The 24,703-nt window shown below is 33.6% G+C and overlaps 5 protein-coding genes across 6 annotated transcripts; all 5 read right to left on the reverse strand.

Annotated features, from left to right (window-relative positions):
* Window positions 1–5,901: 5,901 nt before the first annotated feature.
* LOC148179565 (ATP-binding cassette sub-family C member 4-like) lies at window positions 5,902–10,425 on the reverse strand. The gene is made up of 10 exons (XM_088030830.1): window positions 10,223–10,425; window positions 9,925–10,097; window positions 9,646–9,873; window positions 9,179–9,594; window positions 8,976–9,132; window positions 7,720–8,928; window positions 7,357–7,681; window positions 7,158–7,308; window positions 6,874–7,104; window positions 5,902–6,826 (listed from the first exon to the last, which is right to left on the reverse strand). Exons 2-10 carry the CDS (start codon window positions 9,999–10,001, stop codon window positions 5,937–5,939), a joined length of 3,684 nt encoding a protein of 1,227 aa, XP_087886956.1. The 5' UTR covers window positions 10,002–10,097; window positions 10,223–10,425; the 3' UTR covers window positions 5,902–5,936.
* A 67-nt stretch (window positions 10,426–10,492) lies between these two features.
* LOC148179566 (putative multidrug resistance-associated protein lethal(2)03659) lies at window positions 10,493–14,699 on the reverse strand. 2 transcript variants are annotated; one of them, XM_088030829.1, is made up of 10 exons: window positions 14,579–14,699; window positions 14,304–14,531; window positions 13,829–14,256; window positions 13,622–13,778; window positions 12,363–13,571; window positions 11,995–12,319; window positions 11,799–11,949; window positions 11,516–11,746; window positions 11,123–11,468; window positions 10,875–11,063 (listed from the first exon to the last, which is right to left on the reverse strand). In XM_088030829.1, exons 1-10 carry the CDS (start codon window positions 14,653–14,655, stop codon window positions 10,964–10,966), a joined length of 3,252 nt encoding a protein of 1,083 aa, XP_087886955.1. In that variant the 5' UTR covers window positions 14,656–14,699; the 3' UTR covers window positions 10,875–10,963. The 2 variants fall into 2 exon arrangements, with proteins under 2 accessions (XP_087886954.1, XP_087886955.1); XM_088030828.1 differs by having other exon boundaries at window positions 10,493–11,468.
* A 268-nt stretch (window positions 14,700–14,967) lies between these two features.
* On the reverse strand, window positions 14,968–18,312 carry LOC148179567 (ATP-binding cassette sub-family C member 4-like). Its single transcript, XM_088029546.1, has 7 exons — window positions 18,204–18,312; window positions 17,996–18,152; window positions 16,758–17,948; window positions 16,393–16,714; window positions 16,195–16,345; window positions 15,914–16,144; window positions 14,968–15,866 (listed from the first exon to the last, which is right to left on the reverse strand). The coding sequence occupies exons 2-7, from the start codon at window positions 18,124–18,126 to the stop codon at window positions 14,968–14,970; spliced, it is 2,925 nt and encodes a 974-aa protein (XP_087885672.1). The 5' UTR covers window positions 18,127–18,152; window positions 18,204–18,312.
* A 3-nt stretch (window positions 18,313–18,315) lies between these two features.
* LOC148179568 (ATP-binding cassette subfamily C member 4-like) lies at window positions 18,316–19,030 on the reverse strand (the record flags this gene model as incomplete). The annotated part of the gene is made up of 3 exons (XM_088029547.1): window positions 18,948–19,030; window positions 18,682–18,900; window positions 18,316–18,628 (listed from the first exon to the last, which is right to left on the reverse strand). Coding segments are annotated over exons 1-3 (609 nt in total), but the record flags the coding sequence as incomplete, so codon positions are not given.
* Window positions 19,031–21,319: 2,289 nt separating this feature from the next.
* Window positions 21,320–24,505, reverse strand: LOC148179569 (nose resistant to fluoxetine protein 6-like). Its single transcript, XM_088029737.1, has 10 exons — window positions 23,741–24,505; window positions 23,470–23,693; window positions 23,189–23,421; window positions 23,073–23,143; window positions 22,839–23,023; window positions 22,623–22,783; window positions 22,224–22,574; window positions 21,878–22,179; window positions 21,684–21,826; window positions 21,320–21,634 (listed from the first exon to the last, which is right to left on the reverse strand). The coding sequence occupies exons 1-10, from the start codon at window positions 23,964–23,966 to the stop codon at window positions 21,515–21,517; spliced, it is 2,016 nt and encodes a 671-aa protein (XP_087885863.1). The 5' UTR covers window positions 23,967–24,505; the 3' UTR covers window positions 21,320–21,514.
* Window positions 24,506–24,703: the final 198 nt, after the last annotated feature.

Here is a 24,703-nt window from a genome sequence, read left to right on the forward strand (position 1 = left end):
ATCAACATTATTTCAGTTTTAAAGAGTTTTCTGTGCGACTGAGATAATTTCTGTGTCGAGAGGAGTAAGCGCTTTAAATGGAAGTTTTCGGGCTGTTTTACATGATCCGATAAAATATTTTTTTGTAATTAAAAGAACCGAGTACAACTACGAAAATTAACTGCGAACTTGTTTAACTATTGTTCATTAAAATCCTCAGTTCTCAGATTTGATTGAATAATGACGCTCCTGGAAATTAGATTTGTCTGGACGACAAAACCAATTTATAATTCTTCGAAATTCGCAATGTTTAGGTATTTACGATTAACAAATCGTGGCGCAGTTGAAATTCTTATTCTCACCTCAATTAATCCTTCATTTAAATAACTCACACTCAAAACATTGCGACCTTTCTAAATAACCAGAGACTGAAGACGTAATTATCAATTAACCAACATAAAAGTCACATTTTTGTATCAAAACTAAGGAGCAGCTACTTAATTAGCTACTAATTAGTTGAAGATAAATAGTGGTCGGTATTTCAAACGGATCTTGTATTCGACGAGGAAAAAAAGGAAAAGAAAGCAAATTGAAATTTTTATGTTGTCATAAATGGCTCGTGATCTAAAAACATAGAATGCATTATAAAAGACAAGCTCATTTATTCCGCTCTTATTTCACAGCAAGCGCTCGATTAGTTCCATTAGTCTGAATGAAACTAGATTTTATCACCGTTTAATACTTCAAAACGCATCATTCTTACTATTTATAAACAGTCTATCTAACACACCTAAATGACAGTGATATTATTCAACAACGGTTTGTACTGCACATAGCATTGACAGGATATTTATGGTCTTGAAATAGAAAGTAGATGTTATTGATGGAATTGGACATGCTCTATTGTGATTCTACATCAACAATGAATATAAAAATGACTTAATTTTAGTGTCTCTACAAAATTAAGAAATTGGAATAATTATAATTATTATCTCGTAAGTCTCTTAATTCACCAGTTGTCCCATTAATCCGGAAATTTGATTGTTATCCAAAAAATAATGAAGAAGTCTCATTTCAGCTATTTCATAATGGCAGTAATTCATAATAATTACCTCGTCTATTCTAAAAGCCATTCTAGTAGAATTTGAAACTATTAAAGTTAATCTCGGATTCTGGCGCAAACTATTTTTTTATTTATAGGCAATTTGCTTTGACATTGGGAGCTAGTCATAAAATTTATAACAAATTTATACTGGCTTAACGTAAGACGATTTATCGAGAGCTTTTTTCATTAATTGCAAAATCGGCTAATTTCGCCCACGTTCTCTGAAATTAAGAACGTCCACAGCCTCTGATGAATATCTAAATAATTTATAACTTGGGTACTACGTCCTGCAGCTGGTGAAAAATTAAAGAGGTGAAACTCAAGGTTTATCTTGAGGGAAATAGAAAAATGGAGCCGCTGATAAAATATATGTACGGAGTGGCGGTGTTTTGATAAATAGTTGATTCGATTTGTACTAATTTCACGTTTATTGCTGCCTCCTTTGACGTTTCAATCTGCATTATTAATTTCGGTAAGCAGCTGCCGCAAGAAATGGCTGACATAACGTGGGAGAGCGCTCGCAGTCATCACATCTCATTTCTTGAGCAGCCGATAAGAAATAGAGGAATCCGACAGGTAGCACTCAAGATTTCAGATGGTTTACGTCAAAAATTAAATTATTCGAATGATGGTGTGTTCAAGAGGACACAGCGTGAAGATGTGATGTTTCCGAATAAGGAAAAAGATTGCTACTAGAGACATTGCATCCATCGGAGTTCTACAGACCCAATTAATCACTGTCATGTCACGCGCCCACTGAATACTTCCATAAAATGAGATAATGAATATGTTTTACGCCCACACAACACACATCGACACAATGCCGCTCCGGAGTCCATCATCAAAAGCCACCTGATGGAGATGAGCTATGCTGATCGCTGATGGGACAGTACAATCGGTGCTTTGTTATTAGGGAGTGCTAACATTATTATCACCGTGGATGATTAAAGTTTTTCATGCTAGCTGAGGATAATTCCCGAAATTATGCTCCATTAGGTGAATGAGTTGTGGACGGACGTAGTTATTCTAGGAAGCAAAGTATTCAACAATTCAGGGAGTGTTCGCCGAAGGGGTCGCTCTAATTATTCCAATGACACATGCTGTTTTATAATCATTGATTTATGGAACGTTAATTAAATTTAACGTTTATGACTGAAAAATCTTGAAGTGTATTGACTGCGCCTCGAGTTTACATTGTACTGTTGATTTATGGACGGGTTTTGAAAAACTGCAGGAATCTGAAAAGTACAGGAATCTTACGCTCACCCACTCATGCTTAGATCTATTCAAACTTCAAATTCTTTCAGCTATTCAGCTGCATTGACAAAGGCTTGTTTCAAAAGGGACAAAAATTACCGTCATTTCTTAGCGGAGAAAAACTGTAAAGAACTTTCACAAAATATTAAGTGTATTTTGTACAATTTCAGGTAATTACGAAATTTTTTATCAAAGGCGTTTTGAAGATTTTAAAGTTTCCAATATTCTCAGCGCAAAAAGGTTCAGAACTGAAAGCGATTGCCAATTTAATAATAATAATAATTCCCGACAAAGAAGTGTAAATTCATGCCGAAATAATATCAAATGTCATAAATTGAGAGAGTTAATTTACATATTTTAGCGCTTACTCAATCAAATGCACTTTTTGTAGCCCGTCTCATTTTTTACGATATTCCATTTTCATGTCATCGAAAAAATTACACAAATTAATGCAAATTTCTAATTCTAATTACAACTTGAAGCGGATTCATTAACTCATAAAATTCCCCAGTACTGTTGTTGACACTCGTCATCTTTACTTCTCTTAACCACCATCAGCCTTTATAAAGAGACAGGTCACGCAAAGCTGTCGTCTCTGAGTGCACTTGTCTTGAGCGTCTTTTATCAAAAGCACCACCGTGTCGCGTAATTACGAAAACATTAGGAAAATTAATTAGATAATGAATTTACGAAACGGCTCAAGACGTTGTTTGTTTACATTCTCATGCCGCAAAAATGTGTGAAATCGTGAAATCCAGTTTTTGTGACATAAATCTTGAGCAAATGAGCGATCGGTGCTTAATTAACATTCCTCAGATAAGATTTTGTGAAAAATTTGGTAATTAAAGTTATAATTACCTAAGCAGCAAAATCGAAAATGTGTACTTGAGACAAGTTTACGACGTACTTCTTCCAAAAAGAATGTAATCTACATCCGGTATCCAACACGACTTGTGGAGTTTTAATTCGTTAAACTAAATTGCGCGTCAAATTCCTCCGGGTTGATAACATTTAATAAAACCATCTGTTTGCTGCGAAAAAATGCACCCTTCGCCGTCACCCCATTAGAAATAAAGTTTTGTCTCAAACAATCAAGTCAATTTCGGTCCCTCTAATTCCGGCGTCGTCGGAATAAAACAAGATATTAGGTTTCTTATTCTAAAAATGTGCAAATCGTCCACACCGCCGTTAATTTATTTACGATTTATTCACCAACTCGAGCGTTTAAAATTACCATTGTAAATGTTATGAAAAATGTTCCAGACAGTATCTTGCGGTTCGCTCTGGAGTTCACGACTCTTCGTACATTTGTGATTATACAATTTTTACTGTAAAATCCTGAAAAAATCTACTAAATCTAGCTTACATGTGGCGGGCACGTGCCGGAGCGATCATTCCCCGAGGTACCGTAAGAAGGCGCTGCGAACTTCGGCTCCGGAGAATTCCGCTGCGAATGCAGCGCTAGAACGCACAACACGTCAACTGCATTAGAGTCACGTGTGGTGCAACGAAAAGGGCAAATTCGAGTTTTTGAATTCGCACAATGACGAATGCTGGGTGTAATTTTAATGGACTGAAGAGGAAGTGGACGGAGGTTGAGTGAATTCGGTCAAAGCGAATCTTGAGAGTTATTCCAAGAACTTATTGTTTAAGTTTATGGTCGAAAGGTTTGCGGTTCGAGGGTTTAGAAACTATTCATCAACTGCAATGGCCTAAAGGGGTTATTGTTGTCGGTCATAACAATAAGGATTATCTGAAGAAAAAGGAACTTGGCTGGTGGAAGCGACATCTACTATTGATTTACGGAATCGTGCAAACAAATTAATTGCAATTTTTTAGTTTTCATTGTTATATTATAACTGTTCAATGTGTACTTAAAGTTACGTAGCCAAAAGAAACTTTTGACATTTGCCAAATAACTCTTTTAACAGATGAAATGTTGAGTTCAAATAATTTTGGATATATCAAACTGTACGGAAATAAATTTAACTTCAAATTTGCGTATGAAAAGTTGGTTTTTCTTTGAATCGGATTTCGCCTCAGCGTGATGCATGTTTGTATTCGAGCACGTTTTTGATCCTAAAGTATAATAGAATCCAATTTTTAATTTATTTATCTTTCGCCGCGAGCTCTTTGCAAAGATTGCATCAACTTTAACCGTTCAAATTTAATCAAAAAATTATTTAGAAAAACAATCTTCCTCCACTGAGTAACCATCTTAAAAAATGTACCAAATTGAGGGTGGAAAGTTAAATAAAGAACTCCTTTACATTGTCTCAACCAACCAACTCGAGTTAAATTGCGTAACGAGCCGTATTAGTCCCTCCAGGACGTGGAGCGTCCAGCGTTTCTGAAGACGAGTTCGCCGCTTTTAAATCAATTCCTTCGTGAGGCACGAGCGTCTCACAATTAGGGATATGGAGAGCGGAGATCAAAAGAAAAAAAGCGGTGCAGTTGTCCATTATGTGATTTGATGTAATGAAATCGGGAGAAAGGAAGGTGGGAGATGCGCCTGCTCCATGGAGGGCGCTGGACCACCAACGCAACCTGCGGCCCGCTTCAGTTCGTGCTCTTTTACGCGGCTTTTCGGTTGTGGTCCTTCCGAGGTCCTTGAAACGTCGTTGACGAGGTCAGTGAGCCAGCAGGAACTGTTGATTCGGGCGTGTTCGCGGCCCTGCTACAGGTAAGTGGGGGAGGGACAATGCCACTGTAGTTGTAAGCACGGAGGGTGGACACCACCCCTGACGCATTTTTATGTAAAAAATGTTAGAGGGTAGCAAGGACGTTGTTACAATGGCGAATTTTTGGTTTTTATCTGAACACGTGATGTTTTTAATTCTGAGTAAAGGGTTTTCTTTATTCTTGCTTTTAGCAAGTTTTCACTCGCTGATTGTTTTGTCGGGACAATCAGATTAGAACGCTTGCAATGACGGAGATGGATAAGTGGACATTGTGTTCGGTGGTCGAGTGACATCCATCGTCCAGGAAAAGCGTGTATGTGTTGAGTTTGCGCGTTTGCGTTTAATTTGATTGATGTGATCATTTTTGTGACACTTTTCTGATAATATAAATTAAAAAAATCAGTTTCTATGTTTTTTATAAATACAACATTACGAAATATTTAAATAATTGGTACAATAATATCCTATTGCTAAAACGTATCGATATCCGAAAAACGTGTTTATACAAAAATTGAGGTTTTTATGTCAATATTTAGAAATTACATTAGTTAAATTTTGATAACTAATATTTTTTATGGTAAGCAATTATAAAAATGTAAACACATTTACAAACATTTAAATAAAAGCAATTTTGTTTCAATTTTTGTGTTAACAATTATTATTCTAGATAGATGTGAAATTCATGCCAATACATTTTCGAAAAAACATTTTAATATATTTACTTTCATAATTTACATATTTGTATAATAATAAATATTCTAGATGTATTACATATACAAATATTAATAAAAATAATAAGTTATAGAAGTAGTTCTAAACTTATCTAAATTTTTTGAATGACAGCTTCTCTGGATTTAGGGACTTGGGGAGTTGTTGCGATGAAATTTACAATTTTTTTATTTGCCATAAATGACCTAGTTTTTATACATCTTATAAAACATTCCTTTCTTATTTTCTAGTAAAACTGTAGGGCATCCGAACTCAATTATCTGACCTTTGTCCAAAACCAGCACCTTGTCGTAACGTAAAATGTTCTGCAATTTATGAGTTACCATTATTATTGTACTTTCAGAAAAATGTTTATCAATTATCTTATTGATCATCGACACAGTTTCATCATCAACATTCGCAGTCAATTCATCTATAATTATAATTTTACTTTTCCGAATCAGAACTCTGCACAAACAAATAAGTTGTTTTTGTCCAATACTTAAATTTGAATTGACATCACTAATTTTGTCTTCTAAGTTTCGAAAAACCGTGCATAACTTCACAGTCGTGATTGTTGTCCAAATCTCTTCATCTGTGTAGTTTCCCGTTGGATCAATGTTTTCTCGTAAAGTACCAGTAAACAAAATTGGATCTTGAGGAATGACGGAAATTTGCAATCGGTAGAAATCTAGAGGAAGTGTAGTGATGTCAACTCCATCAATGGTAATTTTTCCTTTAAAATTATAGAAACGCAACAAAGCATAAATCATAGAAGTTTTTCCAGAACCTGTCCTTCCGATAACAGCGACTTTTTCTTTGGATTCTATACAGAAATTTAGGTTTTGCAAAATACAGTTATTGTCATTGTAAGAAAAATTTATGTTTCTGTACTGAATTTGACCTTGGTGTGGCCAGTTTCCAATTAAAAGACCTTTTTTTTGTTCTTGTTCTTCCTTGGTGTACTCTAAAATTCTTTCTGTTGTTGTCATGTCATTTTCCAGATCTGCCCAACAACGGAAAACGTAATATTGGAACATAATAAATCTAATAGTTTGGGTTAGGACAAGTCCAATGTCAGTAGATTGAGATGAATCTACAACATATGTCTTATTAATATATTAGTTTTAATTCTAATCTTACCATTTCCTAAAACCATAAAAATTACGACAACAGAAGCAACAAAACAAATACCACACAGTTCAACAATAAAATAAAATGTCTCTGCTGTTGTTAGAAATAGATATGAACAAGAAATGTATAAATCCAATTTTTTATCAAATTCTTCTTTCAGGATGTTTTGTTGCTTTAAAATTCGTATAGTTGGAAGCCCATCAATGGTTGCATTGATAACACCAACTAATGGACTCCTCGCTGCAATTTTGCAGAAATTTAAGTAAGATCTTTTGGAGTGTTACATAACTTACTTGAGATTTCTAAACGCTTCAAAGCTCTTCCAGATTTCAGATAAATTTTTCTTATAAAAATTAGTAAGATAAGCGACACTAAACAAGGGATAAAAAATGTCGCGTTAACAGTCGCTGTTAAAACAGCAACTCCGATTATAAGTCCCGTGTTCTGAAAATTTTGATCTAATTTATTATATACTTAAACTCTCTTACTCACGTTTAAAAAAACAATGGTATTATGGGCCACATATTTGTCAATGTAGAGTAAATCTTCAGAAAATCGATTCAGTATTGATCCTATTAGATGAGTATCAAAGAACTTCATTGTGGCATGTATTACTTTTGACAAGAGGAGTTTGTGTAAGTTAATAGAAATTTTAGCAGTGAAAGTCCAGTAGAAAAATATTTGAACCACAAATGTGAATGTCATCATTGCAACATTAATTGGAAGAAGATAAATCATTTGGTGTCTTACTTGAAGGGCCTCTTTGTACTTTTCTTCAGTTGTTGAATTGTTCAAGAGTATCTGTTCGGAATTAACCCTACAAAAAAATTAAGAATTTTTAAAATGTAAATTTACCATTTGCTTTCTAGTTTGGGTATCGCAAGTATAAGAAACACGATGGGAAATATTAGTAATAACACTATGACAAATAAGACATATCCTCCAGACGCCACATAGTTTTGATACACGTGAAGACCCACGTGTCCTGGTTTATTCCGCTCATCATATACTTGCTTATTGGTACGACTTTTGTAAATTAAACTTAATCTTTCATCAACAGTTTCATCATCATCTGTCTCGTTTTCCTCTTCATTTTCGTACGTGACATCGGTCTCTTCAGTTACAACTTTTGGATGTTGCACAAATAATTTTGTTTTTTCACCTCCTAAAGTTATTACATTGTCGGCAGCCGAAATGTGTCTTAAGTTCTGGGAGACCATGATGACTACTTTTTGGGCCAAAAACTTTTTGATACACTCTGTGTAAATATAGTCAGCAACAAAATTATCAAGATTGGATAGACAGTCGTCTAGTAAGTAAATATCGCGTTTCTTGTACACAGCTCTGGCTAGATTAATTCTGATTCGTTGACCTTTGCTTAAATTAACTCCTCTGTCTGCAACTATAGTTTGGTCTCCATCTTTCAAATTCTTCAAATCATACACCAAAGCGCAAATTCTTAATACTTTGAAGTACCTTTTTTCGTCATATGTATCTCCAAATAATATGTTTTGTTTAATACTTTCTGGAAACAGCCAAGGTTCCTGAGATGCATAAGATATAGTTCCATTAACTGTTAAATTGCCTTCTATTTCGAGATGTTCTTTTGCTATTACTTTTAAAAGAACTGATTTTCCGCTGCCTATAGGGCCATTGATAGCAGTGACTCCTATGCTAATTTTTAGATCAAGATTTTCCAGTAACTTTTTATTGTCAGTGTAAATAACCAAGCGTGAAAATTCCACTGTTGGGTGGAAATCTGAATTTAAACGTGTTGTTGCAGGCGTTGATGTGTCAACAGACTGAAGAAAATTTTCTATTCTTTCAAATATTGCAGCCACTGTGGCAATTCTATAAAGCACATATGGGACGTTTAATTTTACAGCTCTGAAAAGATTTGAAAGGACATTCATTACGAGAAATAATGTTTCTGCATTCAGTTGTTGTCCTAGATAAATGCAGCTGACCAGGAGGCAATACCATGAGATTTCGAGAATTGCGTCAGCATAAGTATATTTTAGCCAAAATGAAACGTGGATTATCTTAATTAGCCGAACTTCTTTTCTAAAATGGGCAACCAATTAAAATAGACGATTAGCTTTTTAACTTACTGTCGTAACTCGCAGATTCTTTTTTGAAATTTTTCACCACACAGAAACATTTTTATAATTTTTATTGAGCTGAGAACTTCTTTGGTCTGTTGATACCTTTTCTCTGTAGTTTTTAGACACTTCACATTTATTGATTTTATCCAAATTGTTAGATACACTAAAAGAACTTATTGTCGATTTGATAAGTAAATACGCTTACTTACTGTCTGGCAAAAGGATGAGAAAAACTGCAAATACGAAGAGGAGAAACATCCATCCGATTTCTGAATATAACACATAAAACGTGATTAAACAGGCGACAACATCTTGGATTATTGTTGTTATAAAAGTAATGTTTTCTAATTCGGTCAGGTCTTTGGTTATTAAAGTTACGGTTTTGCCGACAGAAGCTTGAGAAGACCGCGTACTCAAAATTTTTCTGTAGATTAAAGAGGTGAAACCTGCTCGCATTTTTAATACAAAGGTGTGGACACGTAGATTATAATTCTGGGAATACACAGAGTTGACAAACAGAGTTAGGATAAGAAAAAATCCGTCGAAATATGCTTGTTTTTTTGTAGTTGTTTGGTTGCTTGTAAAGTAAGAAATAAAATTTTTCAAGACTTTAGGTTGCAAGATTCTGGAAAATTATTCTGATGTGCTAAAATTATGAGAAGCAGAACAGACCTACCCTATTGTAGCTGGAATAATTAAACTAGAAGTGATGAGCAAATACTCTTTTCCATAAGATTTCCATAGAAGTTTAAAAATTGAAGGTTTTTCTGACTCTTGTAATTTTTCCCATTCTTTTTCTAGTCTGTCTCCTAATGTTTTTGATTTGTATGAGGGAAGTACTTCGTAGATATCCTCTTCTGATAATTCTTTGCGATATCCACGGGTTAAAATGCTTTTTGAATAGCTATAAATGTTTGTTTTAGTTACTTACAAAACACAATCTACAGTCAAGTACACAAAAAGCAATCCTAAAAGAGCGTTGGTATGCTGTTCAGGATTTACTTTTTTACGGGTTGGCTGAAGATACTCCATGGTTCGTAAACAAACACTTTGTAATCTCTATGAAAAGGTGACTAGTTGTCGGAACTAAGTATACTCCATGGTTCGTATACAAACACTTTGTAATATCTACGAAAAAGAACTAAGTATAGTCTATTAAAATAACTTTAACGTAAATAGCTTAGCATTAGAAAACTGTGAGGTAGATAGTTCGTATGATAAATTTCAGTGGTAAAAAAAAGTTTAGAACGTACCAATTTTTTAAAAGTGTGCTGAAAATGCTTTTATGTTATGAGTCACAAAAGGAGAAAGGTTTTTTTGATAGATCCTTTGTAGAGGAATTTATAGTCTACCTTTAGTAAACAAACACTATTGTAAACGTCTCCAATTACGACAAACGTTTTAGAATCATATTAACAATTGTATTTATTCCACGGCTGTCAGCGGCTACAATGATAATGGCCTTCAGCACTTGATATCGATGCTCATTAGCCTAGAAATAGCGGTATTTCATCAGATACTTAACTTCTACCATAGGATCAAATTGTTATAATTGTACCTACTTCTTACACTTTTTACGTTACAAATTTTTATTTAGCTATAAAATTATAGAATTTTGATATAGTCTATAAAACTTTCCTTTTTCATTTTGGAGTAAAAGTGATGGGCATCCGAACTCACTGACATGACCTTTCTCCAATACCAGGACCTTGTCAAAACTCAAAATATTCCGTAAATTGTGAGTTACCATTATTACAGTACTTTCGGAAAAATGGTCCTCAATTATATCATAAATCAACGACTCGCCTTCATCATCAACATTGGCTGTCAATTCGTCCATAACAACAATTTTACTTTTTCGAATCAGAACTCTGCACAAACAAAGCAGTTGTTTTTGTCCAATACTCAAATTCGAATCCAATTGACTAATTTTGTCTTCTAAGCTTTGAAAAACTGTACATAACTTCACAGTTTTGATTGTCGTCCAAATCTCTTCATCTGTGTAGTTTCCCGTTGGATCTATGTTTTCTCGTAAAGTGCCAGAAAATAAAATTGGATCTTGAGGAATGACGGAAATTTGCGATCGGTAGAAATCTAGAGGAAGTGTAGTAATGTCAATTTCATCTATGGTGATTTTTCCTTTAAAATCATACAGACGCAACAAAGTATAAATCATAGAAGTTTTTCCAGAACCCGTTCTTCCGATGACAGCAATTTTTTCTTTGGATTCAATGCAGAAATCTAAGTTGTTCAAAATCCAATCGGCGTCATTGTTGTATGAGAAACACATTTTGTGGTACTTGATTTGGCCTTGGTTTGGCCAATTTTCGACAAAAACTCCATCTTTACATTCTTGTTCTTCTTTAGTGTATTCTAGAGTTCGTTCTACCGCTATCATTCCATTTTCCATCTCTGCCCAACAACGAAAACCGTAATATTGAACCGAAACAAAACCAATGGTTTGGACTAGAACAAGTCCTACATCACCGGCAGACGAACCTTCAACATTTGTGTAATTAATAATTTTGTTTAAGTTCACATCGCACCTTTTTCCAAAATCATGAAAATCACGACAACATATGCAGCCAAGCAAATACCAAATAGTTTAACAGTGAAACAAAATGTCTCTAGGGTCGTTAAAAATAGATACGAACATGAAATGTGTGAATCCAGTTTTTTATCAAATTCCGCTCTCAAGATATTTTGCTGTTTTAAAATCTTGATAGTTGAAAGCCCATCAATGGTTGCATTGATGATACCAATTAATGGACTTCTAGCTGCAATTTCACACTGTCAAACTAAAATTGTTTGCAGTTTTATCAAACTTACATGACAATTCTAACCGCTTTAAAGCTCTCCCAGACTTGAGATAAAATGATCTTAGAAAAATTAGTAATATGTTCGATATTAGGCAGGGAATTAAAAAAGTGACTTTTACAGTTGCTGTTAAAATTGTGAATCCAATCATAAAACCCGTCGTCTGAAAAAAATGTTCTAGAAATAATGATTTCAGTTGCCAACTTACATTTATGACAAGTATAACAGAATGAGACAGATATTCATCAATGAAAAGTAAATCTTCAGAAAATCGATTCAGTATCGATCCAATTAGATGAGTATTAAAGAATTCCATTGTAGCATGTACTACTTTAGAAAAGAGGATTTTGTGTAAATTAATAGAACTTCGTGCTATGAAAAGCCAGTAGATGTTAATTTGGACCACAATTATCAATGCCATGATTGCTACAATAGTCGGAAGAATAATAATCATATCGTGTCTTATTTGAAGAGCTTCTTCAAAATTTTCTTTGGTTTTTGTGCTGTTTAAGAGAATCTGTTCAGAATTAACCCTACAAAAGGCTTAGAAAAGTGCATTTTGGGGAATAAACTTACCATTTACTTTGAAGTTTTGCAATGGTAAATCTAAGAAAGACACTGGGACAAGCTAAAAGTAAAAGTAGAGAAAATAAAATGTAGCTTCCAGACGCTACGTATTTTTTGTACGCTTCATAAGCCACCTGTCCAATTTTCTTCCGTTCTTCATATAACTGTCCACTTGTCGGATGATTGAGAATTAAACTGGAGTTTTCGTCAAAAGTCTCGTCTTCTTCAGACTCGTTCTCTTGAAGTTCATATGTAAAATTTGTTTTATTTTCGGTTACAACTTTTGGTGTTCGAACAAGAAATTTTGTCTCTTTAGCCCCCAAAGTTATAACGTTGTTGACTTCTGCAATGTGTCTTGAGCATCGAGAAACTATAATTACTATTTTGTTTGCTAAAAATTTTTTTAAACATTCTTTGAAAATAAAATCTGCAACCAAATTATCAAGATTGGATAAGCAGTCATCAAGTAAGTAAATATCGCATTTCTTGTATACAGCTCTTGCTAGATTAATTCTAACTTGCTGGCCTTTACTTAAATTCTCTCCTTTGTCTGCAACTAGGGTTTTATCCCGGTTTTTGAAACTTCTCAAATCGTCCAACAAAGCGCAAATTCTCAAGACTTTCAAATACCTTGTTTGATCGTATTTCTCTCCGAACAATATGTTTTGCTTGATAGTTGCTGGAAACAGCCACGACTCTTGAGACGCATAAGAGACAGTTCCATTCGCTCTTAAATTTCCTTTTACTGCAAGATGTTCTTTTGCCACCACTTTCAAAAGAACTGATTTACCGCTTCCTACAGGACCAGTGATAGCAGTGACTCCCGTGCTGATTGTAAGATTAAGATTTTCTATCAATTTTTCATCTCTAGCATAAATAGTTAAGTCTGAAAATTCGATTTTTGGTGGCAATTCTAAATTTTCGTCTTCTATTGCATAAGTTGCTTTGTCCGCAGTTTCAAGGAACTGTTCGATTCTTTTAAATATGGCAGTCACTGTGGCAATTCGATGAAGAATAGAAGGTACGTTCAATTTTACAGCTCTGACTAGATTTGTTAGACTATTCATTATAAGAAACAAAGTTCCAGCATTTAATTGTAGTCCTGAATAGATACAGGTCATCAGTAGACAGTACCATGAGATTTCGAGCATAATGTCAGAAAAAATATATTTTAGCCAAAACCAAAGGCGGATTCGTTTAATTAGGCGAACTTCTTTTCTAATTCATGAGGATACAATTTTAAAATTTACTGAAGTTTTGGAACTTACTTTCGCAACTCGCAGGTTCTTTGTTGGAGGTTGTCGCTCCACACAAACACTTTGATCAACTTAATAGAGCTAAGTGCTTCTTTGGTCTGTTGATATCTCTTCTCTGCAATTTTAAGACTCTTTATTTTCATTGATCTTATCCAAATGGCTAGGCAGGCTAGACAAAAATTATTCAAGTTTTTATAGTTGTGGATGTTGCCAACTTACTGTCTGGTAAAAGGATGATCAACAATACAAAAACTAAGGTAAGAAATACCCACCCAAGTTCAGAGAACAACACATAAAATGTAATAAAAATAACGACAATATCTTGGATCATACTTGTTATAAAAGTTATGTTTTCAAATTCGATCAGGTCTTTGGTTATTAATGTTATGATTTTTCCAACAGAAGCGCTGTTGTGTTGAGAAGACTTCATTTTCAACATTTTTCTGTAGATTAAAGAGGTGAAGCCTGCACGAATTTTTAGAACAAACGTGTAAATTCGTAGAGTGTAGTTTTCGGAATATGTACTATCGACGAATAATATTACGATGAGAAAAAGACCATCAAAACATGCTCTGGTCTTATTGTTAATCGCTTCGTTGTGTGTAAAGTATGAAATAAAATTTTTCAAGATCTTCGGTTGTAAAATTCTGAAATATGTGTTGTGCTATAATCTAAATATAAAAAGTACACTTACCCTGTTGTAACTGGAATAATTAGACTAGAAATAATGAGAATATACTCTTTTCCATAGGTTTTCCAAAGAAGTCTAATAATGGACGCTTTATTTGAATCGCGCAATTTTTTCCATTCTTTTTCTAGTCTGTCTCCTAAAGTCTTCGATTTGTATGACGGTAGGACTTCGTAAATATCGTCTTCTGTTATTTCCTTATTGTATCCGTGGATTAAAATGTCTTTTGAGTAGCTATAAAGTGATAATTTAATTAACTAAAAGATACGACTAATAGTTACATGAAAAATAAGCCTAAAAGAAAGTTAGTGTGCTGTTCAGGATTTACTTTCTTACGCGTAGTTTCAAAACATTCCATTTTTTTTGTATAAGTAAAATTTTTTACTGGGTATGTTTTTACTTCACGGTGAGTGAATAAATGGTTGTAAAAATAATAGTAGTATTATAGTTTAGTACAAGTAAACTGATAAGACGATAAGTGATGATAAGCAATACCCATTATTAGTAACTAAAGTAGTAAACATGAAAACATAATGAACAAGTTAAAAATTGTTTTTACTCAGTTTTTTTTTCTTGAATAATTTAAACATTTTTGTATGAAAAGACATAATTTTTGTATCTTTTTTATTTATTAGTCTTCTTAACTCTTAACAATTTATTTAAACAAACTTTAGAAAACGGCATAATTCTTATACATTTTATAAAACATTCCACTTTTATCCTGGAGTAAAAGTGATGGACTTCCGAACGCAACAATCTGACCTTTGTCCAAAACCAGCACCTTGTCGTAATTTAAAATATACCGTAACTTGTGAATCACCATTACTACAGTACTTTCGGAAAAATGTGCGTCAATTATCTCATAGATCATCGACTCAGTTTCATCATCAACATTTGCAGTCAATTCGTCCATAATTACAATTTTACTTTTTCGAATCAGAACTCTGCACAAACAAAGCAATTGTTTTTGTCCAATACTCAAATTCAAATCCACATCACTAATTTTGTCTTCTAGGCTTTGAAAAACTGTGGATAATTTCACAGTTCTGATTGTCGACCAAATCTCTTCGTCTGTGTATTTTCCTGTTGGATCAATGTTCTCTCGTAAAGTACCAGTAAATAAAAGTGGATCTTGAGAAATGATTGAAATTTTAGATCTGTAGAAATCCAGAGCAAGTGTAGTGATGTCGACTCCATCTATTGTAATTTTGCCTTTGAAATTATAGAGACGCAACAAAGTATAAATCATGGAAGTCTTTCCAGAACCAGTCCTTCCGATGACAGCGACTTTTTCTTTGGAGTCCACACAAAAATCTAAATTTTTCAAACTCCAGTTATTGTCAGAGTATGAAAAAAACATATTTTGAAATTTGATTTGACCTTTTTGTGGCCAGTTTTCTATTAAAAAACCTTCGCTTTTTTCTTGTTCCTTTTTGGTATATTCTAAAATACGTTCAACTGTTATCATTCCATTTTCCAGATCTGCCCAAGAACGAAATACGAAATGTTGAATTACAATAAATCCAATAGTTTGTATTAGAACAAGCCCAACATCGCCTGCAGACGAACCTTTAAAATTTGTCTTATTAATAGTTTTTTGGTAGTTATTACTTTACCTTTTCCTAAAATTAAGTAAAGCACGACAACAAATGCAACAAAACAAATACCACACAGTTCCACAATAAAATAAAATGTTTCCGCGGTTGTTAAAAATAGATACGAACATGAAATGTGAAAATCCAATTTTTTATCAAATTCGTCTCTCAAGATGTCTTGCTGCTTAGAAATCCTAATTGTTGAAAGTCCATCGATGGTTGTGTTGATCATTCCAAGCAACGGACTTCTCGCTGTAACTTTACTGTTGAACTGAAACTTTTGGGAGAAACGCGAAACTTACTAGATACTTCAAGACGTTTCAAAGCTCTTCCAGACTTGAGATAAAATCTTCTTGTCAAAATTAGTAAAACAATCGACAGCACACAAGGAATTACAAAAGTTTTTTTTACAGTCGTTGTTAAAATAGTAAATCCAATCATAAATCCTGTCATCTGAAAACCAAACTTCAGTAGCTAATTGTTAGTTGAAGTTAACTCACCTGAATAAAAACAATTATATTATGAGGAACATATTCATCAATGTAGAGTAGATCTTCTGAAAATCGATTTAATATCGATCCTAACAAATGAGTATCAAAGAAATTCATTGTAGCATTTACAAGTTTTGTAAAGAGCAATTTGTGCAAGTTAATGGCAACTTTTGCTATGAATATCCAATAGATGTTTAAATGAACCACAATTATTAGTGCCATCATTGTTACAATAATTGGTAAAATTAATGTCATTTGGTGCCTTATTTCAAAGGCTTGAAATTTTTCTTCGGATGTTGAATTGGTAAAAAGGATCTGTTCAGAATTAACCCTACAAATGAATTAGGAATGTCCCGTATGGAAAATAAATTTACCATTTACTTTGCAGCTTTGCAATATAAAATCTAAGAAACGTACTAGGAATTAATGCAATTACTGCCAAGGAAAACAAAATATAGCTGCCAGACGCCACGTAGTTATTGTACGTTTCAAATGCTACCTGTCCAACTTTCTTCCGTTCTTCGTATAGTTGCCTCTTGGGCGCAAAATTAGAAATTAAACTGAAATTTTCTTCATATTGAAACAGGTCTTCTTCTTCGCGTTCATATGTGCAATTTGATTCGTTTTGAGTTACAACTTTTGGTAAAAATGTTGTCTCTTTGGTTCTCAAAGTTATGATGTTGTCAACATTCGATATGTGTCTTAAGTTTTGAGATACTATGATGACGACTTTGCCTGCTAAAAATTTTTTTATACATTCCTTAAAAATAAAATCTCCAACCAAATTGTCAAGGCTAGATAGACAATCATCTAGTAAGTAAATATCGCATTCCTTGTACACAGCTCTTGCTAGATTAATTCTAACTTGTTGGCCTTTACTTAAATTCTCTCCTTTGTCTGCAACTAGGGTTTTATCACCGTCTTTAAAATTTCTTAAATCGTCTATCAAAGCGCAAATTCTCAAGATTTTCAAATATCTTGTTTCGTCGAATTTCTCTCCAAACAATATGTTTTGTTTAATAGTTGCTGGAAAGAGCCAAGGCTCTTGAGAAGCGTAAGATACAATTCCGTTAACTGTTAAATTCCCTTTTCTTGTAGGATGTTCTTTTGCTATCACTTTCAACAGAATTGACTTGCCGCTTGCCATAGGACCACTGATGGCAGTGACACCTGTGCTGATTCTGACATCAAGATTCTCTATTAACAGCTCATCATGAATGTAAATAGTTAGGTGTGAAAATTCGACAGCCGGTGACAAATTTACTTCTGCATATTCTATGGAAGAAGCTAGTTTGTCCACAGATTGAAGAAACTGTTCGATCCTTTTAAATATAGCAATAACTGTAGCAATTCGATGTAAAATAGAAGGAATGTTTAATTTTACAGCTCGGTAGAGAACAGTGATGGTGTTCATTAAGAGAAATAAAGTTTCTGCATTTAGTTGTAGTCCCGAATAAATGCAGCTAATCAGCAAGCAGTACCACGAGATTTCGAGGATAACGTCAGCAAAATTAAACTTTAACCAAAACCAAAGCCGGATTTTCTTAATCAGCTGAACTTCTTTTCTAATTTAGGCGAATGAGTTTTTAAGGAATCAGAGTTTGTAACTTACTGTCGCAACTCGCAGGTTTTCTCTTGGTACTTTTCGCTCCACAGAAATACTTTGATTAACTTTATAGAACTTAGAACTTCTTTCGTTTGTTGATACCTTCGTTCTGCTATTTTTAGACTCTTCACTTTCATTGTTTTAATCCAAATCGCTAGGCAGGCTAAAGACAAATTGTGCAAATTTTTTATAGTTTGGTCCATAACGAACTTACTGTCGGGTAAAAGGATGAGCAAAACCGCAAAAAACAAACTCAGAAATAACCACCCAATTTCTGCATATAAGACATAAAATGTAATAAAACACACGACAACATCTTGGATCATGCTAGTTATGAACGTAATGTTGTCAAATTCGATTATGTCTTTGGTAATAAGAGCTACGATTTTTCCAACAGAAACGCTGTTCTGTTGACAAGACTGCATGTTCAACATTTTTCTGTAGATTAACGAGGTAAAGCCTGCACGAACTTTTAGTACAAACGTGTAAACTCGTAGATTGTAGTTCTGAGAATATGTAGTGTTCACGAACAAAGTTAAGACAAGAAGAAAACCATCGAAACATGCTTGGGTTTTTGTAGATGTTTGGTTGTTTGTAAAATATGAAATAAATTTTTTCAAGATCTTGGGTTGCAAAATTCTGCAGCAGTATTTTGTGATGTGTCAAGAAATTATAAATTAGCACACACTTACCCTACCATAACTGGAATGATTAGACTAGAAATAATAAGTAAATACTCTTTTCCAAATGTTTTCCAAAGAAGGCTAAGAATGGAGGCTTTGCGTATTTTTTCCCATTCTTTTTCTAGTCTGTCTCCCAAAGTCTTCGATTTGTAAGTTGGTAGTACTTCATAGATATCGTCTTCGGTTATTTCCTTGCGATATCCTCGAGTTAAAATCTCTTTCGAGTAGCTACAAATTTTTAATTTAATTATTTAGAATATGCGTTTTATATTTACATGAAAAATAAGCCTAATAAACAGTTAGTATGCAGCTCAGGATTTACTTTTCTGCGTCTAGGCTCAGAATATTCCATGCTGAAAAAATTAAACTACACTTACAGTTTCAATGTCACTATTGATGTTTTACACAAATTGTTATAATTTACGATAGTACACATACGTAAATAACAAAATTGGACTGTACTTACTAAACCATTTTATCCAATATGTCAAAGTAATATATGTACAGGGTGTTAGATAAAGTTGCGGATAGTCTAATGGCTAATTAAGTAAGGTCAACTATCTCGTATTCTTTTTTTTGTTTTATTTAAACATCATCGTTGTTATTCATTTTTTTTATTTAATTTTGAATTTTGTTAAAATCTAAGTAGTCATTTTAAAAAAAAACGGGTGAAACAAATTTTCTATAAATGAGTTTTTTACAAATACAAAATAACTACAGCGCTGCCATAAAATAATATGAAATAATTACAGTAAAATTTTTTTTGAACGGATAATTTTTTCGGCACAAAAATGTCAAATTTTTCTTATTTATTTGTTCTCGTAAGGACATCTCTTTTAAACGGTCACAATTTTGGGCACTGTTGCTATCTGTTCAAGAAAGATTTCACTGTATTATTAGTTTGACGTTAAACAAAAAATGTTCTAAATTAATTTGATTCAAAGTTCTGCAGTTTTTTTTAAATTGTTTTTAAGCGTCGCGACGCCAAACTTTTGATGAAAAAAATTCTTGCGTCAGATTCTACACCTTGATTAACTACAAACGTATGAAAATTTACGAATTTTAGATGATCTTAGTTTTGGCTACAACTGTTGCCGGATCCCAAACCCACGAAGTTTTTTTCCGGGAAGTGCTGGATGCTTTTAATTTAGAGCAAAAGCTTTCTTTATAGTTACAGTTATCGGAAGGTTCTCAGACGTTGATTGTGTCCAGAAAATCTGATTAGAACGTTCGCAATGACGGAGATGGATAAGAGAACATTGTATTCGGTGGTAGAGCTGTATTTACAGCGTAAAGAAACATATTGGGTTGGAAATTTACGCTTTAACTTATCTGCAGCTTTGTTCGATTTGGTATCACTTCTTGACACCAAACCAAATTTATCATTGCTTAACCGTATAATTTCAACGCCGTTAAATATTGACCGGCTCTGGTATCATTTCAAAACTATATTGACAGGTTGACTGTGGGTTGCAATTTGTGAAACACGACGCAAACATAAAAACCAGCATTGCAGAATTTATCAATGTTGACGTCGTGTTATTGTGTTAGTCATGCATGTTGTATTTGTACATTTAAACGAAATTTGTACACACGACTTTTTCAATTTTAAATGTGGAATTATTACAAAATAATTCTACTTGACTTGCTTTACTGTTAATATTTGCAGCATTTTTGGTTACCCGTACGATTTTCTCTTTTATCAGATAAACACAGCAAAACAAAACCACGCAAATTTACAATTTAAACACAGAGAAATCGTTTCACCTTCAACACGTAGCATTTCAGTGGGAGTTTATTTTCGTTTCTATTCACTGTGCAGATCTTGGCAACCAAAACCACATTTCACACCCATATTGAACACAGTCCCATCTGGTAGGATGTGACGCATTGAACGGTGGGCTTATCCGACTGATTGATTGATTACACCCTTAATTACCTCGTGCCATGTGGATTAATAATTTTTGGGAGAACGTCCGTTTTAGCAGATTAAAAAATAATCACACGGATTTTCTAAAACGTTCGCTAGGGTTCGGTTCCAAACAATCGGAATATTAACGCGAGTTTTGCTCCTATCAAGAATCAATTGCTCTGAGAATTTGGGGATGTTTCATATTTTCGAAATTATACAAGGAAAATTATTAAATTACTAGGAGAAACTTCATCAATTTAGTTTTTTTTATTTTCCGGCTGGTTTTGTTTGTTTTACATCCAGAATGTATGGATTTTTTTCCAGAAAATATCAATAAAAAAAATTAGGTCAGTTGGAAACTTTTGGTGCGACCATACTTGAAAAGAATTTAATGGTCGAAATTTTGTTTCTGGATGATCTCGTCCTTCGATATAAATAACCGACTTGGACAACTTTCTTAACGCATACTTTTGACACTGCGAACTTTTTTTACGTCGTATAAAAGATGAATTTTTTTGCCAAATATTCCTGGAAATACTACTAAGGACTAGAATAATAAACGTCTGGTAAAATGCAGACAGCTATTCTTTATTAAACTTGCTTAGACATACTCCAAAAATGTGTGCAGAAAAGAATGGGATCAGTTTGAATATGCTTTTGTGAATCTCTCCTTTTGTTCGACTTATTATTTTTATTAGGTATTTTTTACAGAATGGGGAAGCTAAAAATCGTCAATGATGATAATACAGGAGCTTTATTGAAAACGCAGCCTATAATTTCGAGGGTTATTAAAAATGCCCAGAACGCACTGTCTTTATCTGCTATTAAAGAAGTATCCATTTTTAAACCGTCATGAACAATGCAGCCGACGATATTATATCAAATTATAATTATAAATAAACAAAATACAGAGTTAACGCAATTTTTAAATTACTTTATTTTAGCGACAGTAAGTTTGTCTTTTAGAGCAACAATGGGGGCCTCAAATCCGAGATACAACAAGAGAGCACATGGCAAAATGATCACGTACAAGCCAGCAAATGTGAATAACTAAAAAAAATTGTTAGAAATTTTATTTTACAGTTATTAATTCACTTACGATCTGAAAATTGTTGAAATACATCGTCTCCTTCATATTGGCGAAATAAATTAGTAACACAGCGACGTGAATCAAATAGACAGAGTACGAAAGTCTTCCCATTACTCGAAATACGTGGTGAGAAAGAAAGTCGTTAAGAACACCTATAAAAGTATTGTAGTGCGATTTTTACTATTCCAACAATTTTGTATTACCTCCGTTTTTGGTGCTACAGCTGTAGATAATAAAACAGAGTGCTAAAGACCAAGTCGGTTGGGCTAAACTGTTCCATGCAGCTGATCGATAAACATTATATTCACCATCAAGAAGACTTGTTTTGTTCACAATCAGTTTTATCATGGTGTAGAAAGAAATCGTCAAAAGAAGCACATTTAAGGCACGCGGAATTCTAACTTTTTGGCAGTGTATCAGGTAACCTGTCAATACTCCAACAAGCCAAGACGGTACGCGATGAAGCGTTGAAATGTACAAGTGATCCAAGACATTAAATGACCAACTGAAATCAACACACAATTATTGTTTAATTAGTTTCAAACTTACCCAAAGATAGTAGAATCAAGTCTATTGGTTATGGTTATAGTCATGGAATAAATAACTCCGGTTAAAAATGCTACTAACATTCCGGTCATCACGGGTTTGGGGTGTCGTTTGATAAAAAATACAATCAAAGGTGCGAATAGATATAACTGACCGTCAACATACAAGAACCAGAAATGTTGAGTACACTTTTTGTATTCTGGAAATTTGACGAAATAAAATAAATATTGCCACCAACTGTTGTAACACTCTTTGGTGCCTGTTTTAACTACGATATGTCCATATGGGCCATCTGCTAGAAGTTTTAGTACACTGGTGTGAAGAAAAATAACGGCTAACATAGCCGGTGTTAATCTGAATAGGTATCAAAGTAATTTCTATTTTTTTAATAATCATACGTACCGTATAAATCGCTTCAAGTAAAATAAAATTAAGGTACAGAAACTTTCTTCAAAATTGTGTTTCAAATGCATGTAACTTATCAACAGTCCATTTATGGTAAAAAAGGAGTCAACTGCATAAAAACTGTTCCAAACAAAGGCGCTAGAGGTTTGATGACTCCACTGGTAAAGTAATTTATTGAGTACATTTAGTTATAGTAGAATTTAATATTTTTACCTTAGTAATTACATCAAATGGGTTTGTAGAAATAAACGCACTGTATAAACATGTGTGACCCAGGATGATCCACAAACAACAAATCACTTTGAGGCCGCTCAAACAGGTCAAAGTTTCATTGTTTGACTCTGGAGACACTAGTTTTACCAAATTAGAATAAGCAGAAAAAATTAGATAATCTTCATCTAGAATTTAAAATAAACTTTGGAAATCTATGGTAAATAAATAATTCACTTGAACTTCGGAAACAGACATCATAGAGGGTACTTGCCAAGACTAGAAGAAATACGACAAAAAAGAAACAACTGAAAAATATCAATTAGTTCGGCACAGTGAAAAAACACACTTACTAAATGAAGATGTCTAACAATTTCGTTTCAACAGGTTTACCTTTGTGCACACATAAATCGTCCATGACGATAGCTTGTAACGGAATTCTGAGCGAGTTTGCTATCGCTTCAATAAGAATTTTTAAATTTCTTCTGGAACAAGATTGTGGAAAACATAATCCAAATGGAACTATCATTATATTTTTTTTCTCTGTGAAGCCTTGGCTTGACTTCAATAGAACACGTTGTAGTTCCTGCAAATTTACATGATTTCATGTACAGTCAACTCATTACTTACCGACCTTAACGGCATTTTCAGCAATTGGACCTAATAACTTCAAGTCAATATACGGCTTTATGTAACTTAAATCATCCTCATTTACCGATAAAAGTGCCGTACAGTATTGCCCTTTAATTATCCTTCCATGATAATTTTCGTTTATGGATAAACATTGATCAAAATTTCCCAAAAAATGAAAGTTACCATGAAGGAGCCCAGGATTGAATTTTGCACTTGCGTCTAGCACTGAAATAAAGCCCGAAAATAAGTAATTCCACACATTTTAGTCTTACTTTGGATTGCCCATGATTTGGAAATTCCGTCTACGAGCAAAGATCGTAAATCTAATGCACATTGCTTTTCACTAATGTTCTGATTGATTATTGAAACTATCTTTGCTCTGTATAATTTCAAGACCCAAGAATATGGAGAGACCTGGCCATTAATTGAAACAAAAAGTAAGAAAAGTCCTACTGTCACTACCTTCATGGTCAAATTTGAAAACGTTGTGTTATCCATTATTTTGTTTGAGACCTATTTAGTTTTGCAGCCTGATACTGATAATATACAGTTTTACTACATTATTATAAAGTTTAAAGTTGTTTTGTAAAAACAGTCATAGATAACAAACTGTGGCCTTCAAGAAAGAACCTATACTGCAGGTATTTCAACCAAGAACTGAGTCAAAATATTATAATGACGGCGCACGTATAAAATTCATCTCCTTGAGTCATTTTTTTTTATTTTAATAGACTTCTAATGTAACATTTTACTATTTGTTATTACGTTTCTTATCAACGTATGTAAATACAAAGTGACATGTAAATGTTTGATTTGACTACATTATTGTCTATTGATACTATAGATCTATCCGGACGACGAGTTTCCTTCACCAACAAAAAAAAAATCATAAAAGTGTGTTTAGCATTAGATACTTATCAATATTTTTTGTGCGCCTCCGTCATTTTTCATAGCATTTGTGATACTCATTTGCGGCAAGAAAATCACCTTTTGAATGTCTAGGCAGTCAAAAGTGACATTTCGAATAGTTGGTTTTATTTTGCAGGTTGGCATCGCTGCATAAATGTCAATTGTGTCAATTTGTGTGCCGATTTGGAGGCCAATGACCTTCGAAAATAATAAAGGTAGACTAATTAAGCATAGATACCACAAAAATTTGCCGAAACACATTTGAATTTAAATTAATCTGCAATCGTTTGATTGGAGTGGGATGCTACCAACCTATTTCCCAGCTG

The sequence above is a fragment of the Gnatocerus cornutus genome, chromosome 2 (assembly GCF_029298725.1).
Source record: "Gnatocerus cornutus isolate USDA-ARS CGAHR chromosome 2, icGnaCorn1.1, whole genome shotgun sequence".
In the NCBI taxonomy this organism is placed as follows: domain Eukaryota; kingdom Metazoa; phylum Arthropoda; class Insecta; order Coleoptera; family Tenebrionidae; genus Gnatocerus; species Gnatocerus cornutus.

Excerpts from the sequence above, each read along its gene's own strand:
- LOC148179565 (XM_088030830.1), bottom strand. The coding sequence starts at position 10,001 with ATGGAGTATCTTCAGCCAACCCGTAAAAAAGTAAATCCTGAACAGCAT. Across the intron at positions 7,682-7,719 it reads CCCAAACTAGAAAGCAAATG|GGTTAATTCCGAACAGATAC; the intron begins GTAAATTTACAT and ends ATTTTTTTGTAG. Across the intron at positions 7,105-7,157 it reads GAAGCGTTTAGAAATCTCAA|CGAGGAGTCCATTAGTTGGT; the intron begins GTAAGTTATGTA and ends GCAAAATTGCAG.
- LOC148179566 (XM_088030828.1), bottom strand. The coding sequence starts at position 14,655 with ATGGAATGTTTTGAAACTACGCGTAAGAAAGTAAATCCTGAACAGCAC. Across the intron at positions 14,532-14,578 it reads CTTTTAGGCTTATTTTTCAT|CTACTCAAAAGACATTTTAA; the intron begins GTAACTATTAGT and ends ATCACTTTATAG. Across the intron at positions 12,320-12,362 it reads GCAAAACTTCAAAGTAAATG|GGTTAATTCTGAACAGATTC; the intron begins GTAAGTTTATTC and ends AGCCTTTTGTAG.
- LOC148179567 (XM_088029546.1), bottom strand. The coding sequence starts at position 18,126 with ATGAAAGTGAAGAGTCTAAAAATAGCAGAACGAAGGTATCAACAAACG. Across the intron at positions 16,346-16,392 it reads ATATAATTGTTTTTATTCAG|ATGACAGGATTTATGATTGG; the intron begins GTGAGTTAACTT and ends TTTGGTTTTCAG. Across the intron at positions 15,867-15,913 it reads TTACTTAATTTTAGGAAAAG|GTTCGTCTGCAGGCGATGTT; the intron begins GTAAAGTAATAA and ends CAAATTTTAAAG.
- LOC148179569 (XM_088029737.1), bottom strand. The coding sequence starts at position 23,966 with ATGGATAACACAACGTTTTCAAATTTGACCATGAAGGTAGTGACAGTA. Across the intron at positions 23,422-23,469 it reads TTGCTGAAAATGCCGTTAAG|GAACTACAACGTGTTCTATT; the intron begins GTCGGTAAGTAA and ends GTAAATTTGCAG. Across the intron at positions 21,635-21,683 it reads ATTTCAACAATTTTCAGATC|TTATTCACATTTGCTGGCTT; the intron begins GTAAGTGAATTA and ends AATTTTTTTTAG.